This window comes from Zootermopsis nevadensis, unplaced genomic scaffold, assembly GCF_977971745.1.
Source record: "Zootermopsis nevadensis isolate Lab colony 2312 unplaced genomic scaffold, Znev_1.0 Znev_ptg000027l, whole genome shotgun sequence".
Lineage (NCBI taxonomy): Eukaryota > Metazoa > Arthropoda > Insecta > Blattodea > Termopsidae > Zootermopsis > Zootermopsis nevadensis.
In genome coordinates, this window is record NW_028259159.1 from 7,270,989 (window position 1) to 7,292,013 (window position 21,025).

Below are 21,025 nucleotides of genomic sequence, written 5' to 3' on the forward strand. Positions count from 1 at the left end.
CTAATTTTATTGCTAAGTTTCATAATTTCTTTGGAGTATTTTGTATCTAACATAACCCTCAATACACTGAGAGCAGACTGTATGCATCATTTTATAAAAATAAATACTATTTCTAAATGCATTTTCTGTTCAGCAGAACTGCTGTTAGCAGCTAGTTTTTGATTGGGTTATGAAACATGCACGATGTAGACGAATATAAATGATGACAGATATAAAACAATATAAGGTGACTTTTACAAATGTTATTTAAGAACTTCTGGCAAGGTACCACTTTCAGTCTAGTACCAAGCTTTCTGGTATAAAAATTAATTCTAGTGCCCTAGCTGTTGCCATCTGTACAAAGATTTATGTCACCTTCCATAACTTCGAGTTCACTGGTGGTAAAACATTATTTGTGAGATGTGGTATTTTTTCTCAGCAAATGTCAAATTGGAGTAAGAAATGTAAAAAAACATGTTATGTTCATCAGTAACAAGACAAAAATTACATTACAATTTACACAATAGAAATAAAAGACACAAACAAGCATACCCTTAAAAATTATAAAGTAACTTTTACATAATTTAATTTGCATGTTATGCAAGTTATAATACAAATCTGAAACACACAATAAAAATTACACTCTTGCTTGTAACTTGGGAAGTCCCAAGTTCAAATCCTGACTTACAGACTGGATAAATTGAATGAGACTGTTGATGGTGGAATGAATGGCAAAACAACTGAAGGACTTAGAGGAAAACCTCCCTCTGAGGCACTTCACTACAAATCATACGTGGACTGCTCTTGGACTGAACCCAATTATCCGCAGTAAGGAGTTGGGAAAATCCTCACATGAAAGTGTCAGCTGATCGTGAAAGGGTAAAAGGAAAGTAGGTCTTACTAGTTCTTCCAAGAACTTAATTTTCAGAGACAAACACAGGGAACAACGGGATAAAATTAGTGAAGATACATAGGACACTCCCTTCTAAAATTTGAAAGTGATGAGCAAGACTTCCATTTCCATTGTCTGCCATCTGTCAACACGTTCTTTTAGCTCAACCAACTGAAACACAAGCATTTGCCATAGCTCATGGTCCAGCATAAAAATCTGAGGACTTTTCCAGAAGATACAGCCTACTAATTTCTTTGAAATAGTGACACCGAGTCAGCATTCAAAACTGAAAATACAAGCATCAACAGCCTGCCACAAAAGTGGGCAATAGTTCTGCTGAACAGCTACACTACACACTATGTCCTATGACTGACAACTCTGGAATGCGCTTGCAGCGCATGTGTACCAGTATGAGTCAACATATATCACAGCTGTGTGCTACACTTGAACCCTTACCTTGTAACATTGTCAGTCTTGCAAGGCAGCAATCAGTCATTTAGATAATCATGACAATTTTAAACTGAAATGCACAGTATAAATGATGACAATCATAGTCTTGAATTGTCCACGTTGTCTTCTATGTCTGTCTCGCTGGCTGCGGTGTTGCTGCTTAGAGCAGAGTCCATGGATGTAATGGTATCATTACTGTGAAGGTCACTAACCAGAGGCAAGTGTCCCTTTATCCCCGAGCCTGGGGGAGGGGTCAAAGTTATGTTTGGAGGCTGGTGTGATGGAACGTTCCCAGAGTTTGAGTCCTCGATTGCTTTCCGGAGCTGAAAACAAAGAACGTGTGAGCTCCTGATGTGAAATGCAGCAGCAGAATAACTACTCATGACCACAAGGGCCATAATCTCACCTCTTTGAGTGCCACGACTCCAATGAGTCTGCCGATAGTCGTGACATAAGCGTGGTTCACTCCCACCATGGAGAAAAGGGAATGCACCTTCAATAGGGAAGTCTTCTCCACAAGCTGGAAGGGTGCTGGATCAATGTGGCACTTGTCAAAGTTCACTCCCTTGTTCATCTCCTCCTCCTCCCACTGCTTCTGGTCCTCTGGTGACATATCGATCACTCGTTCTCGTGGCTAATTGTGTTTGAGAATAAAGTGGTCAGAGAAATTAAGTCATGGCATAATAGAGATAATTAATCAATGGATTTCACATCTGAGATTCTTTCTTTCTTTCTTGTGTTTCATTAAACACACATCATCTTAAAACTATTTATACATGTACAGGTCTCAATCAGGCATTTTATCTCAAGATCCAAAATTTTGTACGATGGATCAATAGAATACTTACCATGTGTTTCATATTACAAACTCTGTGTAAAGAATGCATAAAATGTGATTTAAAGTCGCTCATACCAACTGCACTTTCTTGTATGTCCTGGGACTAGCTGGGGCAGGTGGTGCATCAGTCAGGTCTGCCATTGCCACAGGCAAATCCATACCACTACCAACTCCAACCTCAGGATCAGGATTAACATCCTGGAGGGTCGCTGACTTCCGGAAGATTGCATCAAATGCCAGGCGGATCCTGTGTGCGAGCAGTCAAAACTGATGTCACTCTACTGGAGTATGGTGGCACTGTGACTCAGCTTCAGAGTCATGTGAAACAATAACAAATCCCATTCCAAGAGAGGTTATTTGTGTACTGAACTCATAAATAGCCATTTCTTTGTGATATTTTTCATTAAACAGTTTACTCATCCAAATCAGGGTTTTGCTGCATACAAATAAAAGATGGTATGTCACACAGTTACACGTTCACATTACAATGTTTGCATATCAGTACATGGAAATAAAGTCAGTTTTGGAATTCAAATTTTCTGTGTCTGCATATAAACAGAATATAGAACAATTTGGAAAACAAAACAATTATATGTTGACAAAGATCTGAAGTGGTTATCAAAAATGTTGCAAATAGGTTTCAGAATGTGCTGCTGTAATTTATTTTCAAATACGAGACACAACAGAGGTGCAGAAGATGTCTGAATATGATTGTGAACCATCTCCACTGCAATGCGAGTCACACAGACACCATGAAATAGTTTCAGTGTTCTAAAGAAAATGGTTCTGAATCATAACAAAAAAAAATCTCACACCTGAAGATGAGGGCAGACCCAGTCCTCAAAATGTTGTGTAATTCTGTAACACCAGACGACAGACAAAGTTGGAAAACAATCCAGCATCGTCAGAGCCCTTCAGAATAAACATGACATCATTTGTAGAAAATCTGACATTCACATGTCACAACAGTTTGAAGACAATTTCAATTTAATTTAATCTAATTTCCTTTAGTGTGTCAGGTCTGATTAAACTTGAGTTTATATTTGTGGCTCTGATGGCTACAACTCACCGGCTCTCTGCACCCGTCACAGTCGTGTAGGGAGTTGGGGCAGGGCTTGTCAAAGGGCTGAAGCTGCGCAGTGTGAAGGAGTTTGTTTTTTTGAGAATTGACTTCTTTGGTTGACTGCCAAACACTGGGTTGCACTGGAACATGAAAGATATACCGCCCATTCAGAAAAATGACTAGCTCCAAGGAACACAAAGCAAAGTAGGTATCTGAACTCATTAGCTATATAAACAAACTTTGCAACTAATATAGCTGGCAGCTGACCAGTTAATATCTGTCACATCAGAAACTAATGGTTAGATGCTACTTCCTTAGGTCCCTCACACAAAATCTGCTGCCCTTCCAGCAACACCCTTGCATCTAATATTCAAATTTGACCATGGTCCACTCACCCCATTGGCATCCCCTCCTACAAGATTACTGGGTGAGATCAGGGCGCTGGTGGAGTGCTGTCGCAGCTTCAAAATGTCGGGCGCAGGAATCACCTCAAATCGAGACGGTCGCCGCTGTCTCTGTGACTCTTCCCACAACTTTCGCTCCATCTCCTCCTTGGCTCTGCGGCAGAACAAACTGCACTTTTAACAAATGCACTCACATAAACGAACACTGCATACTTTTAAGAAATATTTCACACCACAAAACTTCAATTGTCTTCAGACTGCCCCCACTGCAGGGTCAGTCATGCGGTTACTGATCATGACTGAAAATATGAAAATATATATTTCTCTAAGTTCAGTTTTAATATTATCATCCTATATACATGACATGACCTCTTCCTTGAGGTTTCTTTATCAAAATTTTGCCAGCATTTCTCTTCCCCTGTGTGCTGAATGCCCCATTCATGTCATCGTCCTTGATTTATTAATCATGAAGCTCCTCTCCACTCTTGTTCTTGAGCTTTCCTATGTCCTATATCACTCAGTATTTCAGCCACGAAGCACCTACACAACAGAAATGGCTGAATAAATTCTTCTCACCTTTCTTGTGCTTCCTTCTGCCACTTGGCAGCCACCTGCAGTCGTCGCTCCCGTCCGATGTGCCGCTCAATGAGTTTGATGAGCTCCAAGCGCTGAATAGAACCCAGCAAGATCATGGATCCTGTGGATGAGAGGTAACCAGGATGCAAAGGTCAGGAGCAGGAGAATTAAAAATATCCACTAAATGTCAAGATAAATGAAACTGTAATGAGAAACATAACATATTTGGCCTACTACTGCGACATCTGACTTTGCTGTCTGAAAAACACATTCTTGATGGCCTGCTTAGTGCTGTACTCTAGTCTGAAGAGAGGTAAGTTGTATATGAATGTCACACTGCTACCATGGTGTAGAACATGCTGTGTTTTGAGCATCGTTTTGACATTGATGTTGACGTTGCTCAGTATTAAACAGTTATACCATCTAAAAAAATGTTTTGTAAATAGAACACTGAGCCACTGATAGATGTTTTGGTAATTTTTTATATTTTCATTTATATGAATACACAATAATCTAACCACCACAGAACAATTAGGTTTTTCCTTAAAATTACACTCTTTTGCAAAAGCAGTATAAAAATAATGCACAGTGAAAGGGAGGGGGAGAACTGCGATAACAAAGGAGAGTGGCTTGGTGGGAGAACGACATGACTGTTTCCAACAGTACTCTGCACTCACCAGGGTTGTCCACCAGGGGGAAGCCCCTCAGATTGCGGTTCTCCTTCAGCATCTCCTTCAGCTTGCCATAGCTCATACCATGCCAGATGTACTTGACATCCCGCACCATGAAATCCTCAACGTACACGCTGTACATCTCTGATACACACAGCAACATTAGATTTGCAAACATCATTAATACTGAACATGTCCCAAGTCATTTCCAGCCACCTCCCACATTGACAACTGCTTTTACTAAAATTTGCCATAAGTTTAACTTTTCATTTTCTTCTTGGTTTTCTAAGTAGATGGAGACACCTGTCTTCTGGGTTGTTGCACTGTAGTCTGGTACAAGTTTACCAACATTTCAGAGGTCCCTGCTGCCTCCATCATTACTCATCACCCTCATCATCGAGGCAACAAGGACCTCCGAAACGTCAGTAAACTTCTACCATACTACGTGGCGATACAATCCACAAGACAGCCATCTTCGTACTAACCACCATAAGAACCTCGAATCCAACTTCCTAAGCAGATATTTTAAAATATCCATGTGCATTCCCAGTCTCCTCCATAGTAGACACATACATGGCCCAGTATAACAACACTGAGTGACTAGATACAACCAGAACTGACCCTTGTGAGACGGCCAATCTGCTCAGACGTTAAATGCCCTGAACACACAAAGAAGCAGAACACATTACATATCCTCCGTCATACACAGTGAACTGAAATGTTGGTAGGTGCTGTACCCTGTCACCTGGCAACCAAATCACCACAGCAGTGTAACCATTAGGAAATGTCAGTACCATTAAAGTTCATGCTTTTAGTCGCTGGACTCTGCGATCAGCACATTGGCACATACAGTGAAAGAGTTCAGTACAGTCTCAACACATCAGTCATCGACTTACTTGAACTGGATGGCAGCAGATCAGGCAAATATGGCAACTTCTTGATGAGGATGATGCTGTCATACAACGACGGCTGTAGTAGCGCGGCAATTGCGTTTGAAATCAGAACTGCAATCTGCAATACACATCTCACATAAGGCAATGACATACGTGAGAGGAGATGAAAGAAGTCTTTTAAGCACGAACTGTATTTTGTGACATAAATCACAAAATAGTTCAATATAATAACTCCGTCCATCGTCTCCAAGCTTGTCTATCACGACTAAATTTTGTCAGAAAACAACGGGCTCTCTTATCTTGTAGGATTTGAGGTTTTCACAGTGGTGAGCACAAAGATGGCTGTCTTCTGGGTTGTAGCAACATGCAGTCTGGCAGAAGTTTACCAATGTTTCAGATGTCCTTGCTGCCTCCATCATCAGCGCGACTTCTACCAGACCACACAGTGTTACAACCCAGAAGACAGCCATCTTCCTTTTCTTATGTTGTTTATTTCTTGGTTTAATTACCACAATAATTTCAAACTGGGCCATCAACACAGTGCTTAATGGGAGGATAACTGGATGAAATGGGTGGATTTCTATTCTAACCAACTATTACAGTGCCTTTCTGCAGGAACTGGGAAGAACCATGAAAAATCAAATGAAGTTGCTAACAATTTTTTCATGATGTCCAAGGCAGGTTCCACATGCTTCATGTACAGGACTGCGATGCTACCAACTTACCATGATGGGGATGATATGAGTGATCTGGCCTGTCATCTCAAACACGATCACCGACACGGAGATAGTGTGTGTCACTGCTCCTGAGAACGCAGCAGCGCCCACGGTTGCGTAGCCCCCTGCAGAATATAAAACTCATTGGGATTACAAATTTCTGCTTCAAAACTCCTAAATGTACTTTTATAAAATTTGGCGCTAATGTTCTAAATTAAGACTTGTTATTTCATACTTCGTACATGAACACCCACAAAATGTTATAAAAATTGTACATAAACTATAAATTCCTTCTTCAAGATATTTTTATTTAAAGAATTAAACTTATAATTATACTCGTGATAATTCAATGATTGTGTGAAAACTATGAGGAGGGGTGACAGGAGTGTTCAATACAGTGATACCAAAAGCTTTCGCCAAACGTACGTGAGCTGCTGAGCTGTTACCTGGTATGATCGGGGCTACCACACTGCCATAATGGACACCCTGTGGAAACCAGAGGTGCATCGCTTCGCCTATCATTCGACCTATGGAAGCACCAATTTTAAACACAGGAATGAAGCTTCCTGATGGAACAGGAATTGTTGATCCAATGATGGAGAAGATAAACTGCAATGAAAGGAAATTTAAAGTGGGAGGAGGGAAGCTGCACAGCAAATGTGCGTAGGAATTTACTCGGCACAACTTGAAATGTCCGTGACAGATAAATACCAAGTTCATTACTGAATTTCATCAATGGTCATTGACAATAAATTTCATTTAACTTCTCTTTGGACAGACTGCAGTTTTATCATGTCTATAGATGGCTGTTGCTTGTCAGTCACAGACAGTACAGAAAAAATAACTATAATAGGGCGCAGTGGTGAGCTCTTTTGAACGTGGTAATAAACCTGCAGTTTTTTTAAACAAAGATAATTTCTTGACTGCCAGGTTCTCAAGATGGATTCTGTTCCTTGGAGTAAGTCACTTGGTCAGTAATCACAGCATGCCATCGATTACCAATGCATTTAGAAATTCTCAACTAGCTAAATGTCGATCTCTTCTAACAGTTCTATAAGAAGGCAGAATGCCAGATGGCTCAACTCACATTGAAGACAGTAAAGCCAGCGAGACTAGTGAACACACCAGTGTAAGGAGTTGCCCAGTGCCTTACGATGTCTGATTCCTGCACATTAAGGGGTTCCTTGGTCCATGTGAAGTTGGTGAACAGGCCTGCTACCTGGTAACAGACAAACACTCTGCTGTATGCTAGAACTTTCACTATTTAAGGCACTGCAGATAAGATATTTGTTTATAAAAGATGGACGGCAGACTTTACACAATGTCAGTACAGCTATGGACGTCTGCATTAACGGGTGAAACTGCTCTCTAGGAAGATGAGGAAGAAATAAATTTTAATACATTTATTTTGTGTTACTCTGCAAAATTTTACGATTTACAAAACTAACACTGCCAAAATATTTACATTTTCCTACAGATTTTGTTCAAAAGGATAGGAAGCAGATTGAAGGCACTTTCCTTATTCACAAATGTTGAATGAGACTGGAGCAGTGTGAAAGTAATGCAAGTTTCTGAATTTATTCCCAGCCCTGACACATTAGGACAGAAAAGAAGGTTCTAATAAAGAAAAATTGAATTAAAATCATACATAATATAAAACAAATAATTTAATCAAAGGTATACACAAACTAATAGGTCACAAGGCTCTCTCTGAATCTTATGAGAGGAATTCTGGAATTCTTTTGCAAGCATATGAGAATAGTTCACTTCAGTGCGTGAGCTATGCAAAGTGTTCTGCATCTCATCAGGCAGCAGGACATGCCACTCACCTGGTCATGAGAGCTTAGGTCTCCTGCCATGAACTGACCAAGCCCAAGAGGGAACGACACAGACGCCACCACCAGCGACACGATCCCCGGATACAGGAACCGGCTGCACCACAAGAAAACGCTCGGTAACAACATCAATACCCTGTCACCTCTGACTGGCTACATGGAGATTTCCACATACCCACAAAGGAAGTTGAAATTCTGACTGCAAAAGTAGGCTTTTGTGGTAGAGTGATGAATATTTTGTTTTCATAATAGCAAAGAATTCTTTTTAGCAGATAAATTAATACTGGCTGATTGAGACAGATCTGTGAAGGAAAGAAGGGAATATCGCCACCCGCATCCACAGGAAAATGTCGCACACACACACACACAAAGAGTTGAAAGAATCTGGCCAACTTACTTCTTCTGTAGGAAAGCAGTCATCTTCTTGTTCCGCCGCATGAATAGAACATACTGTCGGTGTACCCACACATACATGGCTCCACCCAGCCCTGAGATGGCACTGAGAACACAACACTGAAATGATCAGTAACGATAAACATACAGCGAGAAAGGGGAGGTCTAGAATTATACAGCAAAACATTGGGAATACAAGAAAATGGGAACTTCCCCCCCCCCCCCCAAGAAGAAGAATAAGAATACAAATATTGTAATATGGTGTCTAAGATTTCACAGTAACAATACACTGATTTACATAACCTGTTTCAAAGAGCAATTTACATCTCACATTGGAGAGACGTAGCAATAAACTGTTTTACGGTTTAAAAGTTCTGAAAATGACATGTGTTAAACTGTTTACAATATTGTCACAGGAACACCTTTAAAACTGTCTTCCAGGATATAAACATAAGACAAACTCATACATAACTTAATGTAGGGCAGAGCGGAGATTCACCTTCTACTAACTCTACAGTTCATGTTCCTGCTTGAAACACGTTTACTTGCACAGCTGGTCAGAAGATTCCTGGTTTTATAAAACTGAGATTCATCACCACATTTACAACAACCTGCCAGTGAACACTATCCCATGCCAGTTGCATCCAGTCCACACCCTCGCATAATACTTGCTTAAGATTCTATCTAAAATCATCCTCCCACTCGTGCCAAAGTGAAACCAATTATCTTTTCATGATCCCACGAAATTTCTGTACGCATTTTTCATCCTCCCCATGTGTGCTACATGCGCTACCAATCTAACTCTTCTTAATTTAACTACCTTAATAATATGCCATGAAAAGAACAAATTTCACATCTACACAAAACAACATGTAAGTATACAAATAAAGTAATTGTTTTCTGATCTTGGGGACTACGTCGGAAGTGCACGGTCACTCACCCTATGAGAGCAAACACGATGAGTTCCTGAGGGTCAAACGGGAAGTCCATCGTGAAGCTGGTTGCATACACGGCTGTCACAGTGGCTGCACAGGAAGAAAAACAAACACACTGCACACAATCATCATGGCAATGCGACTGAGTGGAGCGCTTGAGAACCCTGGAAGTATATTATTACCAGACTGTTTCATTATTGTAAGGAGTTGGCATGTGGCACCAAAGTAACGTGATTTAATTTCCAGTCCATACGCTACATCAAAGCTACTCTACCATTAACCGATTCCACTAAATTCTACATTTTTCATTGTAAATGTGAAGCTCCCTTCTTTGGAATATTCTAACATGGAGTACGCACAGTGGTGAAGGTTCAGCTCTTTTCACATGATTCTGCTCAATGGCTACACTCACCTTCCTTCTGAAACCAGACCGCCAACAATCTGAAAACAGTGGCTCCGCACACAGCAGCGAAGAACCCACGCCAGTAGTTCCGCACTGCAAAGTACACTGTGGTGACCTCTATACTAAACAGAACACCTGCCAACACATTGGGGTACAAGAGTATAAAATGCAACCATTACATGAGGTTTGGAGGACATGACATCTGCGTGTCTTGGTCGGTCCAGCCTCAAGCTCAGTTCTTTACGCTTCTGTTACACAGGCAGACAAACAAAACAACAGCAAACATAGCCAACAATTCAACGACCGACCGACCAATCAGGTGATGAATCAACATCACAATAGGTACGATTTCAGGTTCTCATGGAGGCAGGTATGAAGATGGCTGTCTTTTTTGGTTGTAGTGCCATGTAGTCTGGTAGAAGTTTACCAACATTTCAGACGTCCTTGCTTCCTCCATCATCAGGGTGATTATTGCATCATGGCTGTGCTATTCCTTAACTAAGATTTACAAATTATCCTCCAAATAAAATATGAACAAAGGGGAGTACAAAGTGTTACCAGAGGGACAAATGTGATGCTTCAGGCCCCATCTGAACCACATATGACAGTCTGAATGACTTGTGAACTTTGTTCACTTGCTATTCTGATTCGCTTGGCTACTGAAGTTTTTAAAACAACACAGACATATTAACCAAGTTAAATTGTTTCTAATGAGATTGAATAATTCACAGAGCTAAGATTTATAAGCTTAGCTCACCTCCGATGGGAGCAGCAAAACAGCTGGCAACACCCACGGCACACGCGGCAGCCAGCATCTCGCAGTTACGAGACTCATTTTCATAGATTCCCTGAAATGACGTCACCAGCTTTGACAGCAGTGTAGCAGTGATGCTGGCAATGTGCACGAATGGACCCTGCGAACAAGAGACGCATCTCCCTCCAGTGCCTTGTACGAACACGAAGGTGATACAGTTACACCTTCCTGAAAAGTTGGCTGATTCACAGGGCATTTAATAACAATGTACCACCTGGAGAAAAAATTAAAAATAAATAAGACAAAAGAATTACTACAATCTGGAGAGGATGAGAGAGGAAGTGGTCATGGCCTATTGAAAGGCACTATTCAAAAGTACTAGTAGTCCAAAAGACACATTGAGTTGTTCTTCTTACCTGACTTAATTTACCTTCACAAACTGCCCTGTGACATCATCACCTTGTCTTATATTACCACCTGAGGAAAGAAAATTAATTGCTTAATCTGAAAATGATTAAATTCTCAGGAATTAAGTTAAAAGACGTGAAGACCACGCCATACTGAGCATTGCACGGTGGTGACGGTCGTTGCCCGTTTATCACCGTGTTCAGGAAAGGTACTGAGGCAAACTTGAATCTGGCTCCTTCAGAACATTCTGGCACAGTGCACACTTGCAAGAAATGAAATCAAGAAGTGCTCTGGACACTTCAACTATCACTAATACTCGTATGCTAGAACAGAAACATCAGAACACTATAAAGTTCTTACTGTAAACACTAATGGGCAAACAGACTAACTAATAAACTAATGATGCAACCAAGTGACCAACTCTACCACATGGATTCTGGAGTTTAGTTACTGTCAACACAGAACCACCACTGGACCCTATCCTGAGCCATTTGAATCCATTTCACATCCCTTTTAATCTATTCATACTTTAACACTGTTCCCTTCTTCTTGCCCAGTCATAATTAATGTCATGTTTCTTTAAATGTAAGTACAGACTGTGGTGTTGTAAGTCATGATTCTACCATAAAGATGAAGGCAGAATGTTCCTCCAAAAAACATTGGTAGTAACTTACAGAACTACTGACATCACTGTTTGCACAAAAAGAGTGCAAGTGTGGGGCACCGTCCAATGGCACTAAGACTATGCAGCCACTGCCACAATACCAGAATCTGAGCTCTCACGTTTATGAGACGCACTACAACGCCAGAAACTCACCTCTTTACCGAGCGGCATGCCACTCCCGAGGGTTGCGGTCAGCCCCACAATCTTGGCTATGAGGGTGCGAAATGTCAGGTACTCCTTCAGGGCCACTCCTCGCAGGATCGTTTTCATCTCGGGTATGCCTGAGCCTGGAACAGTTGCCCAATAAGTGACAGACACTCACTCACTCCCTCTACTGAAACAGAGGTGCGACCCAGGAAAGAGTCTTAAGAACACAGAAAGGGCCAAGTTACCTATTGACTGTGGAGCTACGATGTGGACGAAGCCAGCAGAAAAGAGGATCAGGAACACCGGGAGACTGATCCAAGCTACGTACTGCACCACTGGGTGTGTTGCCAGGTCCTTGTACAGCCAGATACGAGCTGGAATGTGGCACATAAACGTAAGTAACTCGACTATCATAAAGCAGGGATTCATGCAGGTTTGTCACATGCAAGCTACGATTATTCAGTTTATGTTCAACACCCTTCTCCTTCTCGGACACGACATTCATATTCAGGAGATCTGGTTCACATCTCTACCTGGAGACATCCCCGACTCAGGTTTATCACGATTTTCCTCAGTACCCTCGAGCAAATTCTGGGTTAGATCCTCAAATTCGGCCATTAACACATCCTTTCCAACAAATCGTTCATTTATCATCCTATCATTTGAAGCTGTTCACGGCGTCGTCAAACGATCCATAAATAAAAATAGAATCCAACTCCCCCTTCCCTTCACACCCATCCAGCAGCCAAGACTAAATAATCAAATTGTATGTTGGTTGTGCGCAGTTTAAAGGTCACGATAAACCAGTCGAACTATACCCTTGTTGCACATGCTGATTCCACGGTCCATGAAGAAGCTGATGAACGCCATGAGGATCCCGAGCAGGGCGAGGAACACCCAGTCCTCCCCCAGCTTGGCAAACGTGTGGCGCCACGCGAAACTGGACGCCGCTATGAGCTTGCTCGCACACTTCCCCTGGTACTTCTGCAGCTCCTTGTCACGCAGACGGTCCTCCTTCTTCCTCTTGCGCTCGAGAGCCTTCACCTTCCGTGCCTCTTCTTTGGCGTACTCACCGAGGTCTTTGGTGTAACGACCATACATCTGCAATTTGGAACACACCGGAGAAGTAAGCCCACATTTCGGAACCCCGAAGGCCGCGATTGCACCGTACCTGACAAAGCCTCCAGGAAATTTGCTCTCGTTACCGGGAGCCTTCGCCCGCGCTGAGAAAATGGACTCGTGTTCGCAAGAAGGCGAAACCCGGCCACCACCAAAATAGGGCCAGAACATGGCGATGTCCGAGAGAGAACCTCAGACTGATTTCTAGGAGGCAGGAACAGCCCTCTGCACATTGCACAGTACAAAGCCACGAAATGGCTCCAGTGTGCATATCGGCCGTTTACTCCACTCTTTGCAGCCGAAGCTCGTCTGAATAACATTTAAGAATTCAGCCCGTACCGCGAAGAAAACACAACTCTTCACCATTACGAATATCAAATAGTTAACGCTGTTTAAAGAAATAATCGCTGTTTGGACTGAGAATCGTACGAAACCAATACGTACAAAATGCAGTTATTTATTGTTAAAGCAGGTGGTACATATAGTTACCACTGGGCTTTTAAAACGATTGAAGGAGGTACGAAAGCAAGGAATGACGAGTTTTAAAACTGGTTATGAGGGGATCTGAAAGTTTAATTATAGACTTCGTATTCAACTTCCATATTTCTTAAAAACCGACGTCAAATAGCCTATGCAGTTGACGAAGTGTTTTTAAACAAGGCGATCAGCACGCACTTTCATTAAAATTTAGTATAAAATAAATTATTCTCCACAATCCATCTCACAGGAATCATAACCTAACATAACTCCCAGAATACACTGATCAAAGTTGTCGACGGGTGTCTCTTGATCTCTCGGGGTTCCGCGGAACACAGTTTGAGAACTGCTTCATTTGCGAAGCTTCTCCCCCCCCCCCCCCCCAAACCCAGGGTCTCATTAGTTCCAACCGCAGAGTGGAATGTGACAGAGAAGTTCAATACCGACGGCCGTCAGCCAGCGCAAGGGATCTTCGAGCTTCGTCCGAAAGTTCAAAGTGCGTGCAATTCGCGATTCTTCACACAGCACAGATGTTGATGTTCGTTTATCTCCGATACAAATCTCTTTCTGCCAATGTAATCGCTTTAAAGTGCCACGTTACTTACTTTTGACTGAAAGTGCGCCGCGCACATTTTAACAAACGCCGTGTTTTCTGTCACGTGCTAAGAGGAACGCCGAAGTTCCGTTCCGACCTTCGTAGGTCGCGTGTCGGCATTGCTAAAGTCACTACAGCTTACGATAAGCGTCGAGAAGAATGAGATGGACGGGGCATGTAGCGCGCATGGATGGGACAAGAGGTGTGCACCGGGTATTGGTCGGGAAGCCAGAAAAGATGGACCATATTTTTGTTACTCGTAATTAGACGGGTGTTTTCTGGACACCCTGTATAAATGGGCTCGGCGTCATGTCCTCGGGTGCTGCTGCCGGGAGCGACGTTTCACGAGATAAAAAGGGCGCCGGAATGAACGTCCGTCTATACATGCTCGACATAAACGGATTTCGAACAAATTTGGCCGGCGGCCTTGTGAGTCATGAGTACGCCTGCACTGTCAATGACGCGATAAACCAACCGACAGACGTGGACTAAGTGAATGATGGACGAGTTTAACAGCCAGCTGGAGGAACACTGGCTCAAGGCACGTGGCGAGACAGTTTCGTGCTCGCGGGCGTCGCCTCGAAGTCCTCTCTCTTTTGTCAGTAGCAAAGGTGGTAATTCCCGGACGAAGTGGTAAAATATTATCCGGCAGTTGGCGTCTGTGACGATGCGAAGTATCAGAGAAACGGAAGACGCGGGCAGATTCGAACAGAGAACTTTCTCAACGCGAATCAAAACGCCAAGCACTGAATCATGACGTTGTGTTTTAAGTTATGCTTCATCAACTGGAGTGTCATGCTGACTCCAGTTTCAACCATACACCACAACCCTTTACTGCGATATACTTTAATATTGTAGTCGAGTCGAGTCCATCATGGGTCCAGAAGATGCAGAATGCGTTGAGATGCGAAGTGCGAGGGGAAAGACTAGACCCAGAGAAGTTACGTCGCCTCGAGGAATTCAGTTGTGGTCGCGTTGTTCCGTACTGCTCACACTTGACGGAACGGAAAGGCAGAATCCTACATGCCCCTTTTGCTCGCAGGCGCAAGATGATTCATCAGGTCACTTCCTCATCTTGAAGACTTTCTGGAACCCCCCCCCCCCCCCGGCTGTAGTACATCCGCTCTCGACAAGTGAGCGCGCAATACAGTAGTCGTCATCAAAGTCAAACACTTTGACGAAACAAGTTGATACGGCAAAGATAAATATGAGAGAAAAGCCAACGAAGGACAAAATTCAGATGCTGGCTCCTCCATATGCTATAATATTTGCAACTGAGGATTCTTTGTTGACCCTTTCGCTTTTTTAAACACGCGTATGAGGTCCCCCAAAAAGACCTCCAAACATCCATGCCTTGGGCGGGACTCGAACACGCGATCCCAATGTCCACGTCCACTGAAGGTGCGCCGAGTGCGTTCAACGGACAGGTTGGCCTGCCTTTTGGATATAAAACAAGCAGTGCATGAGAAACATACAGCTCAGGGAACAATTTAAGGACCTGGGAGCGTTCCAAGACCAATTAATATCCTTTTAACGGCATAATCCCGCGAAATTAAGGGCCTTCCACTAATACGAAAAACAGGATATTAATTTCTGTTTGAATAATCCCAGGTTCTTGATAAATTCCCTAAACAAAGCCAAATAACATTTAAGAATCCGGTCCGTACCGCGAAGAAAACACCACACTTCACCATTACGAAGATGAAGTGGTTTATGCTCCCGATAAATAAAGCTCGTTTAAATAACTTTTAAGAATTCAGACCGTACCGCGAAGAAAACACCACACTTCACCATTACGAAGATGAAGTGGTTAACGCCGTTTAAATGCATAATCGCTGTTTATTCTGATAATAAATCGCCTCGACATAAGTCCATTTAGAGCGTCCAAGTAAAGAGTCTGTGTTACAACGCACATGGACAATATCAGAGCTCTCGGGTTTCGTAATCGTAAACCCTCTCACGAAAGTCAAGAAACAAGAAAGAACCTTTAAATGTTATCTGTTAACCGACTGTTGCGTTTTAAAGAGTAATCTGCTCTTTCTGTCTACAAGTTTTTGTTGTAAACTTGCAACAGGGAATGTTTACGCCAGCTATAAATTTGAATAGCAAAGGAAACATCACATTCTTCGCTTATGTCGTGTGCGTAACAAGACAAAGTCCTTTATTATTAACCCTTATTACATTTCGTAGACGAAGAGCGGAAAGTCGTCTTTTAACAAGCGAGTTTAATGAAAGTGTACACACGCAGTTTTGCAGATTCTTGTACATGGCTGTGCAATTAAACTGGCACACATTAACAGGCCTTGGTTTATTCGATGTCAATTGAGCACAGAACCTCGCCTACTTCACGTACTATCCCAACATCTGCTCTGAGGGACTGAGTAAAACCAGCGAGAAACCTCTGCCAACTTCGTGAATGTCAAATCGTAATTGCAGATTTAATCAGGCGGAAAGTGTGGCGACGAGTCCAGGATGCAGGTTGTTGGGCACGCACGGTCGCACGCTATAATGGACAACGGAAAAAGAACATTCCTGTGCCGGGTAACAGGACAGGCGAATTCTGGGCAACGTACGTGGAATGATGCCAACCTAACCCAACGAGTATAGCCAAGTTTATGCGTTATTTTCTCGAGGCACTTCAAACTGACACAACGGGCAATATGTCTGTCTGCCCGTATGTACTCGTATATGTGTCTTCTCCGAAAATACTCAACTGATTTCAACTAAATTTGGCACCAGCAGGGGTCTGCATTTTGCTTTCAAGTCATTCGAGCGTATTCAAACCACTCACTGATCGTCGTTGATCATTTCATCTGGTCAGGAAGTTCCTGGTTCGATTCCAGACGCAGTCTCCACGTAACTTCTCATTCGACGCTTCATAACATGTGCACCTGATACGATGTCGTTACAGACATAAAGACGCGGCAGAGGATGGACATATTGACAAGTGTCACTTCATCAAGTTAATAGGTTTTTTTCTGAGTGACGTCACGCCCTAATGAATTCGTCAAGTGTTGGCGTGTCTAAAGCCAGCGAGCTTGGAGCAGAAGACAGCATCCGCCCACCCGTTCACGGGCGAGTCTTCGCGAATTATCCACACGGTCCATGTATGTTTCCTTCATCACATTACCACAGTTCACGTGACTTTATCAATCGCTCAATCAATCAATCTTAACGACCTCGGAGGTGCAAAAGAGTTCCTCGAGCAGTGAAGGTCAACCAATGGGGGTGCTCACTGACCCCCAAGACCTCCATTTGCATGGTCACCTCACTAGGGTTCTAGCCGAAGTCACACCCCCCAGGACTTACCATTGTCTGGACATAGTCCATGTCCTCGATGAGCTCTGAAGATTGAGGCGGAGGGCAAGGGTAGAAGACTTGCTCCTGCGCCTTGCGGTGGCCATAGTGACGCCCGCCGCCGAGCAGAGGAGACGCCGGGACGTTGCGTCGCCTGACCCGGTACTCCTCCACCAGACGGTCAAAGTCTTCCCACTCGGAGTCCACATCGTCCTCGCAGTACTCCTCGTGGACTGTGGCTAGCATCCTGAGGCCCCGATATCGCTCACTGAGCGTCAGATACTGACGGCGGCTGAAGGCCGTGCGGGCTTCAATCAGACACAATTCAGCCAGATGGGGGGGGGGGGGGGGGCAGCCGGCCGAGTTGACCGCCGCACGATTTTAATGCGGCAACCGCAAATTCTTGTTGCCTGTGCACACGGACGGCGAAATAAACGCATTCACTTGGGAGCTGGATTTTGTGGAGAGAGTTGGCGTGTGCGCTTTTTGCTAAGAGCAGGGGCAAAGCGTAGAAATAAATTTTGGTTCCCTCCACATGTAAGTCAAAGATTGTTGAAAGCCCAGTTTCCCAAGTATATGAAGACCTGCGTATGCATCCAAATAATTTATTCAGATACTTCATTTTTTTTTTCAAGTCGGCTCGGGTTCCGCAGTGGAGCTTCACAGTCTCTCTTTACTTTTTATCGCTGCACTCCGATATGAAAACGCGACGGTGGTCTAGCGGTTATAACGCTGGCCTTGTAATCCTGGGGGTCTCGGGTTCGATTCCCGGCGGTGCCCGAATTTATAACTTGTGTTGGGCAAGGCCGTGGTCTAGGCAACACGGAGTTTTCCTCCGTGGCATCCCAACAATTACTCCATTCACACACAGAAGAAGGCAATGGCAAACCACTTCTGGATCATCTGCCAAGAACGTATATGAACAGGTCCCAGTCCGAGAAAAGGATGGACGGATCCTGTTCATATGGACCTGTCGTCAGACAGAACACTAAATAATAATAAATTGCAGGTATGGCCGGCCTCTTCTCCTATTCAGTTGCACGAAGGTCGGGCAAACAATGGTCGCCGCTCGTGCGCGCACACAGGTAGAGTTCTTCGTGTTCTTTTGCCACCAAACAGCATCGAAAATGAGGCGTTACAGCAGAAAACAGGAGTAGACCTACGGCACGTGCGTTCCATCAACGAAGAAAATCCGCTGATGCCCCAACAGACTTCAAACTAACACGAGTATGGCCACGCAGATTAATGCAGTTAGCGAGATAAAAGCGTGAGAAAATACGTTCTTGAAGTGAGCTCGGAAAATTTAAGGGCCTACATTCCTCAAAACCTTGGACTGATCTATCGTGAAACATTTAAAAAGAAATTTTTAAAAACTGGGATTATGAAGCGAGGACGACATGTTGTGGGGTGGAGACAGTGAATCGGCGCCAGGGCGCAGAGGTGGGTAAGTCAAGATTCGTACCTAAAATAAGCAACTGGATGCTGGGAACGACCCGTTCTTCAAGTGCCTGAGCACTGAGGGTCCCAACTTTTCGTCGGCTCGATCTATAGATATTCGGTAGGACTCCTTGGATGAGGGATCGGCCCGTCGCAAGGCCTCTACCTGTACAGAGGACAAACATCCATGGCTTGAGTGGGATTCGAACTCACGGTCCCAGAAGGCCCACGCCTCAGACCGCATAAGCAACTCCGTATTTGCTTGGTTTCTTCAATCTCTTTGAGATTTGGTAGGACCCCTTGGAAGGGAATCGGCTCATCGCAGGGTCCATCATTAGAAATCCCAACACACAAAATCTTGCCGAGCGGAGTTCAAATTCGAGCGTCCCGGCTTCTTTCGAATCGATATAAATCTCTGTTCGATTCGCAGTGCCGGAGCTCCGTTGTTTCCACGCCAGATGGCAGAGCAATACAGGAATCACCGCGTGTCTCATATTTGCATATCAATGTCGAAACCAATGTCGGTGGCTCCACCGGATTTACTGGTGCCCCCCCACATTCTCGCCTGCGTTACGCTAGATTACTTACATTTTTCCGAGAAGATACTTCGTCATGCGTTCTCTGGTTGTTAAAATGTGTAAAAACGCAGAGATTCGTGAGGGTGAGAAACTGCAAAGAACACGAGATTGAAAGCGTTCGCTGCAAAACAAATGACACGATTGCATTTAGGCTTCGGGTTTCAGTTGCTCTCGGGAGGGACGAGTTCCTGATGAAATGGAACACACGCCGATGCCTGCAATTGCGGCAACCCATCTCGCACGTCTGAAACGCGTGCTGTCACGACGCAGGGGCGCATGACGTTAATGGAGCCAGCTGAATCCAGATCACACGCAACCACGACGGCAACGTCCTCAGTTCGCCACTGCTCAAGAACAAGGAACAGAGGCGAGATTACTTCAAATTCGCCATTTCCTAAAACGAAATCCCTTCATTGGACACGTCTCGCTTTCTCATGAGACATAATGACCGCGATCAGTATAAACAACGCAGTTGATTAAGGGTCGTTAAATATACGGAACAGAACGGCTGCATCCCACTGGAAACCAAGCCGCCGCCGTATTTAAAAACTAACTGCTTTCAGCGACCGCAAGATGGCAGCTGAAAGTCCTCTCGAAGCAGGAGAAAAATTATCATCGTCTAATATTTTCTTTTATTATTTAGTGTTCTGTCTGACGACAGGTCAATATGAACAGGATCCTTCCATCCTTTTCTCGGACTGGGACCTGTTCATATACGTTCTTGGCAGATGATCCAGAAGTGGTTTGCCATTGCCTTCTTCTGTGTGTGAATGGAGTAATTGTTGGGATGCCACGGAGGAAAACTCCGTGCTGCCTAGACCACGGCCTTGCCCAACACAAGTTATAAATTCGGGCACCGCCGGAAATCGAACCCGAGACCCCTGGATTACAAGGCCAGCGTTCTAACCGCTAGACCACCGTATTACGACGCTCTATTCTTCAGGGCAGGTCTGCCTGCACCTTCCAGGGTAGTCCACCGCGCGCAACAAAACTTTCAGAACAACAGAAAACACGGATCAACGCTGGGTCGTCCTGAGCGTTCTCGCGCACTTCCTGAGTCTTGTGGTGCAGCTCTGGGATGCGTCGTGACCGCCTCCTTCCGTCTCCTGATTCATCCGACGCTTCGCGAGTTACGCTGTTCGAACAGAGTCAGCTGTGCGCACTGTTGCTTCAACAGCAAGTCGACGGAACTTTATAAAATTTCACGTTTCTGTGCGAATACGTGACACTTGCGTTAGGCGGTCACGAAATACTCCGCTTTTGATGGGACACAACAGTTCCTCACAGCATTGAAAAATCCCCCACAGCCAGTTTAATCTACGCCTTCAGACTGAAGCTTTCGAACGCATGCTACATGCCTGTCCATCCAAAGACGTTTATTTGGTGAAGAGCACTCATTGGAACGACCGTGTTACTGCGAACATGTCAATAACCACTGAGCACACCGCGAAATCAGGACACATGAATATTTATCGCACGTTTGTCTCATTTTGTCCGCAGA

At 43.9% G+C, this 21,025-nt stretch overlaps 1 protein-coding gene across 4 annotated transcripts in view; it reads right to left on the reverse strand.

The window, feature by feature from the left end:
- Positions 1–962: 962 nt before the first annotated feature.
- Positions 963–21,025, reverse strand: part of ClC-a (chloride channel protein 2) — a 35,574-nt gene continuing 15,511 nt past the window's right edge. For 3 of the 4 annotated variants that reach the window (XM_087356673.1, XM_087356674.1, XM_087356672.1), the window contains exons 2-20: positions 12,840–13,122; positions 12,267–12,395; positions 12,028–12,161; positions 10,806–10,962; positions 10,058–10,183; positions 9,651–9,735; positions 8,715–8,816; positions 8,312–8,414; positions 7,570–7,701; positions 6,929–7,091; positions 6,492–6,607; positions 5,770–5,884; positions 4,880–5,017; positions 4,203–4,323; positions 3,618–3,780; positions 3,229–3,362; positions 2,235–2,406; positions 1,728–1,955; positions 963–1,644 (exon numbers count right to left, since the gene is read on the reverse strand). In XM_087356673.1, coding sequence (XP_087212799.1) covers positions 1,420–1,644; positions 1,728–1,955; positions 2,235–2,406; positions 3,229–3,362; positions 3,618–3,780; positions 4,203–4,323; positions 4,880–5,017; positions 5,770–5,884; positions 6,492–6,607; positions 6,929–7,091; positions 7,570–7,701; positions 8,312–8,414; positions 8,715–8,816; positions 9,651–9,735; positions 10,058–10,183; positions 10,806–10,962; positions 12,028–12,161; positions 12,267–12,395; positions 12,840–13,122 — 2,826 coding nt within the window. In that variant the 3' untranslated portion in view covers positions 963–1,419. Of the gene's footprint in view, positions 1,645–1,727; positions 1,956–2,234; positions 2,407–3,228; positions 3,363–3,617; positions 3,781–4,202; positions 4,324–4,879; positions 5,018–5,769; positions 5,885–6,491; positions 6,608–6,928; positions 7,092–7,569; positions 7,702–8,311; positions 8,415–8,714; positions 8,817–9,650; positions 9,736–10,057; positions 10,184–10,805; positions 10,963–12,027; positions 12,162–12,266; positions 12,396–12,839; positions 13,123–17,521; positions 17,785–21,025 lie in introns of those variants that run through there. The other variant, XM_087356671.1, reaches the window with a different exon arrangement.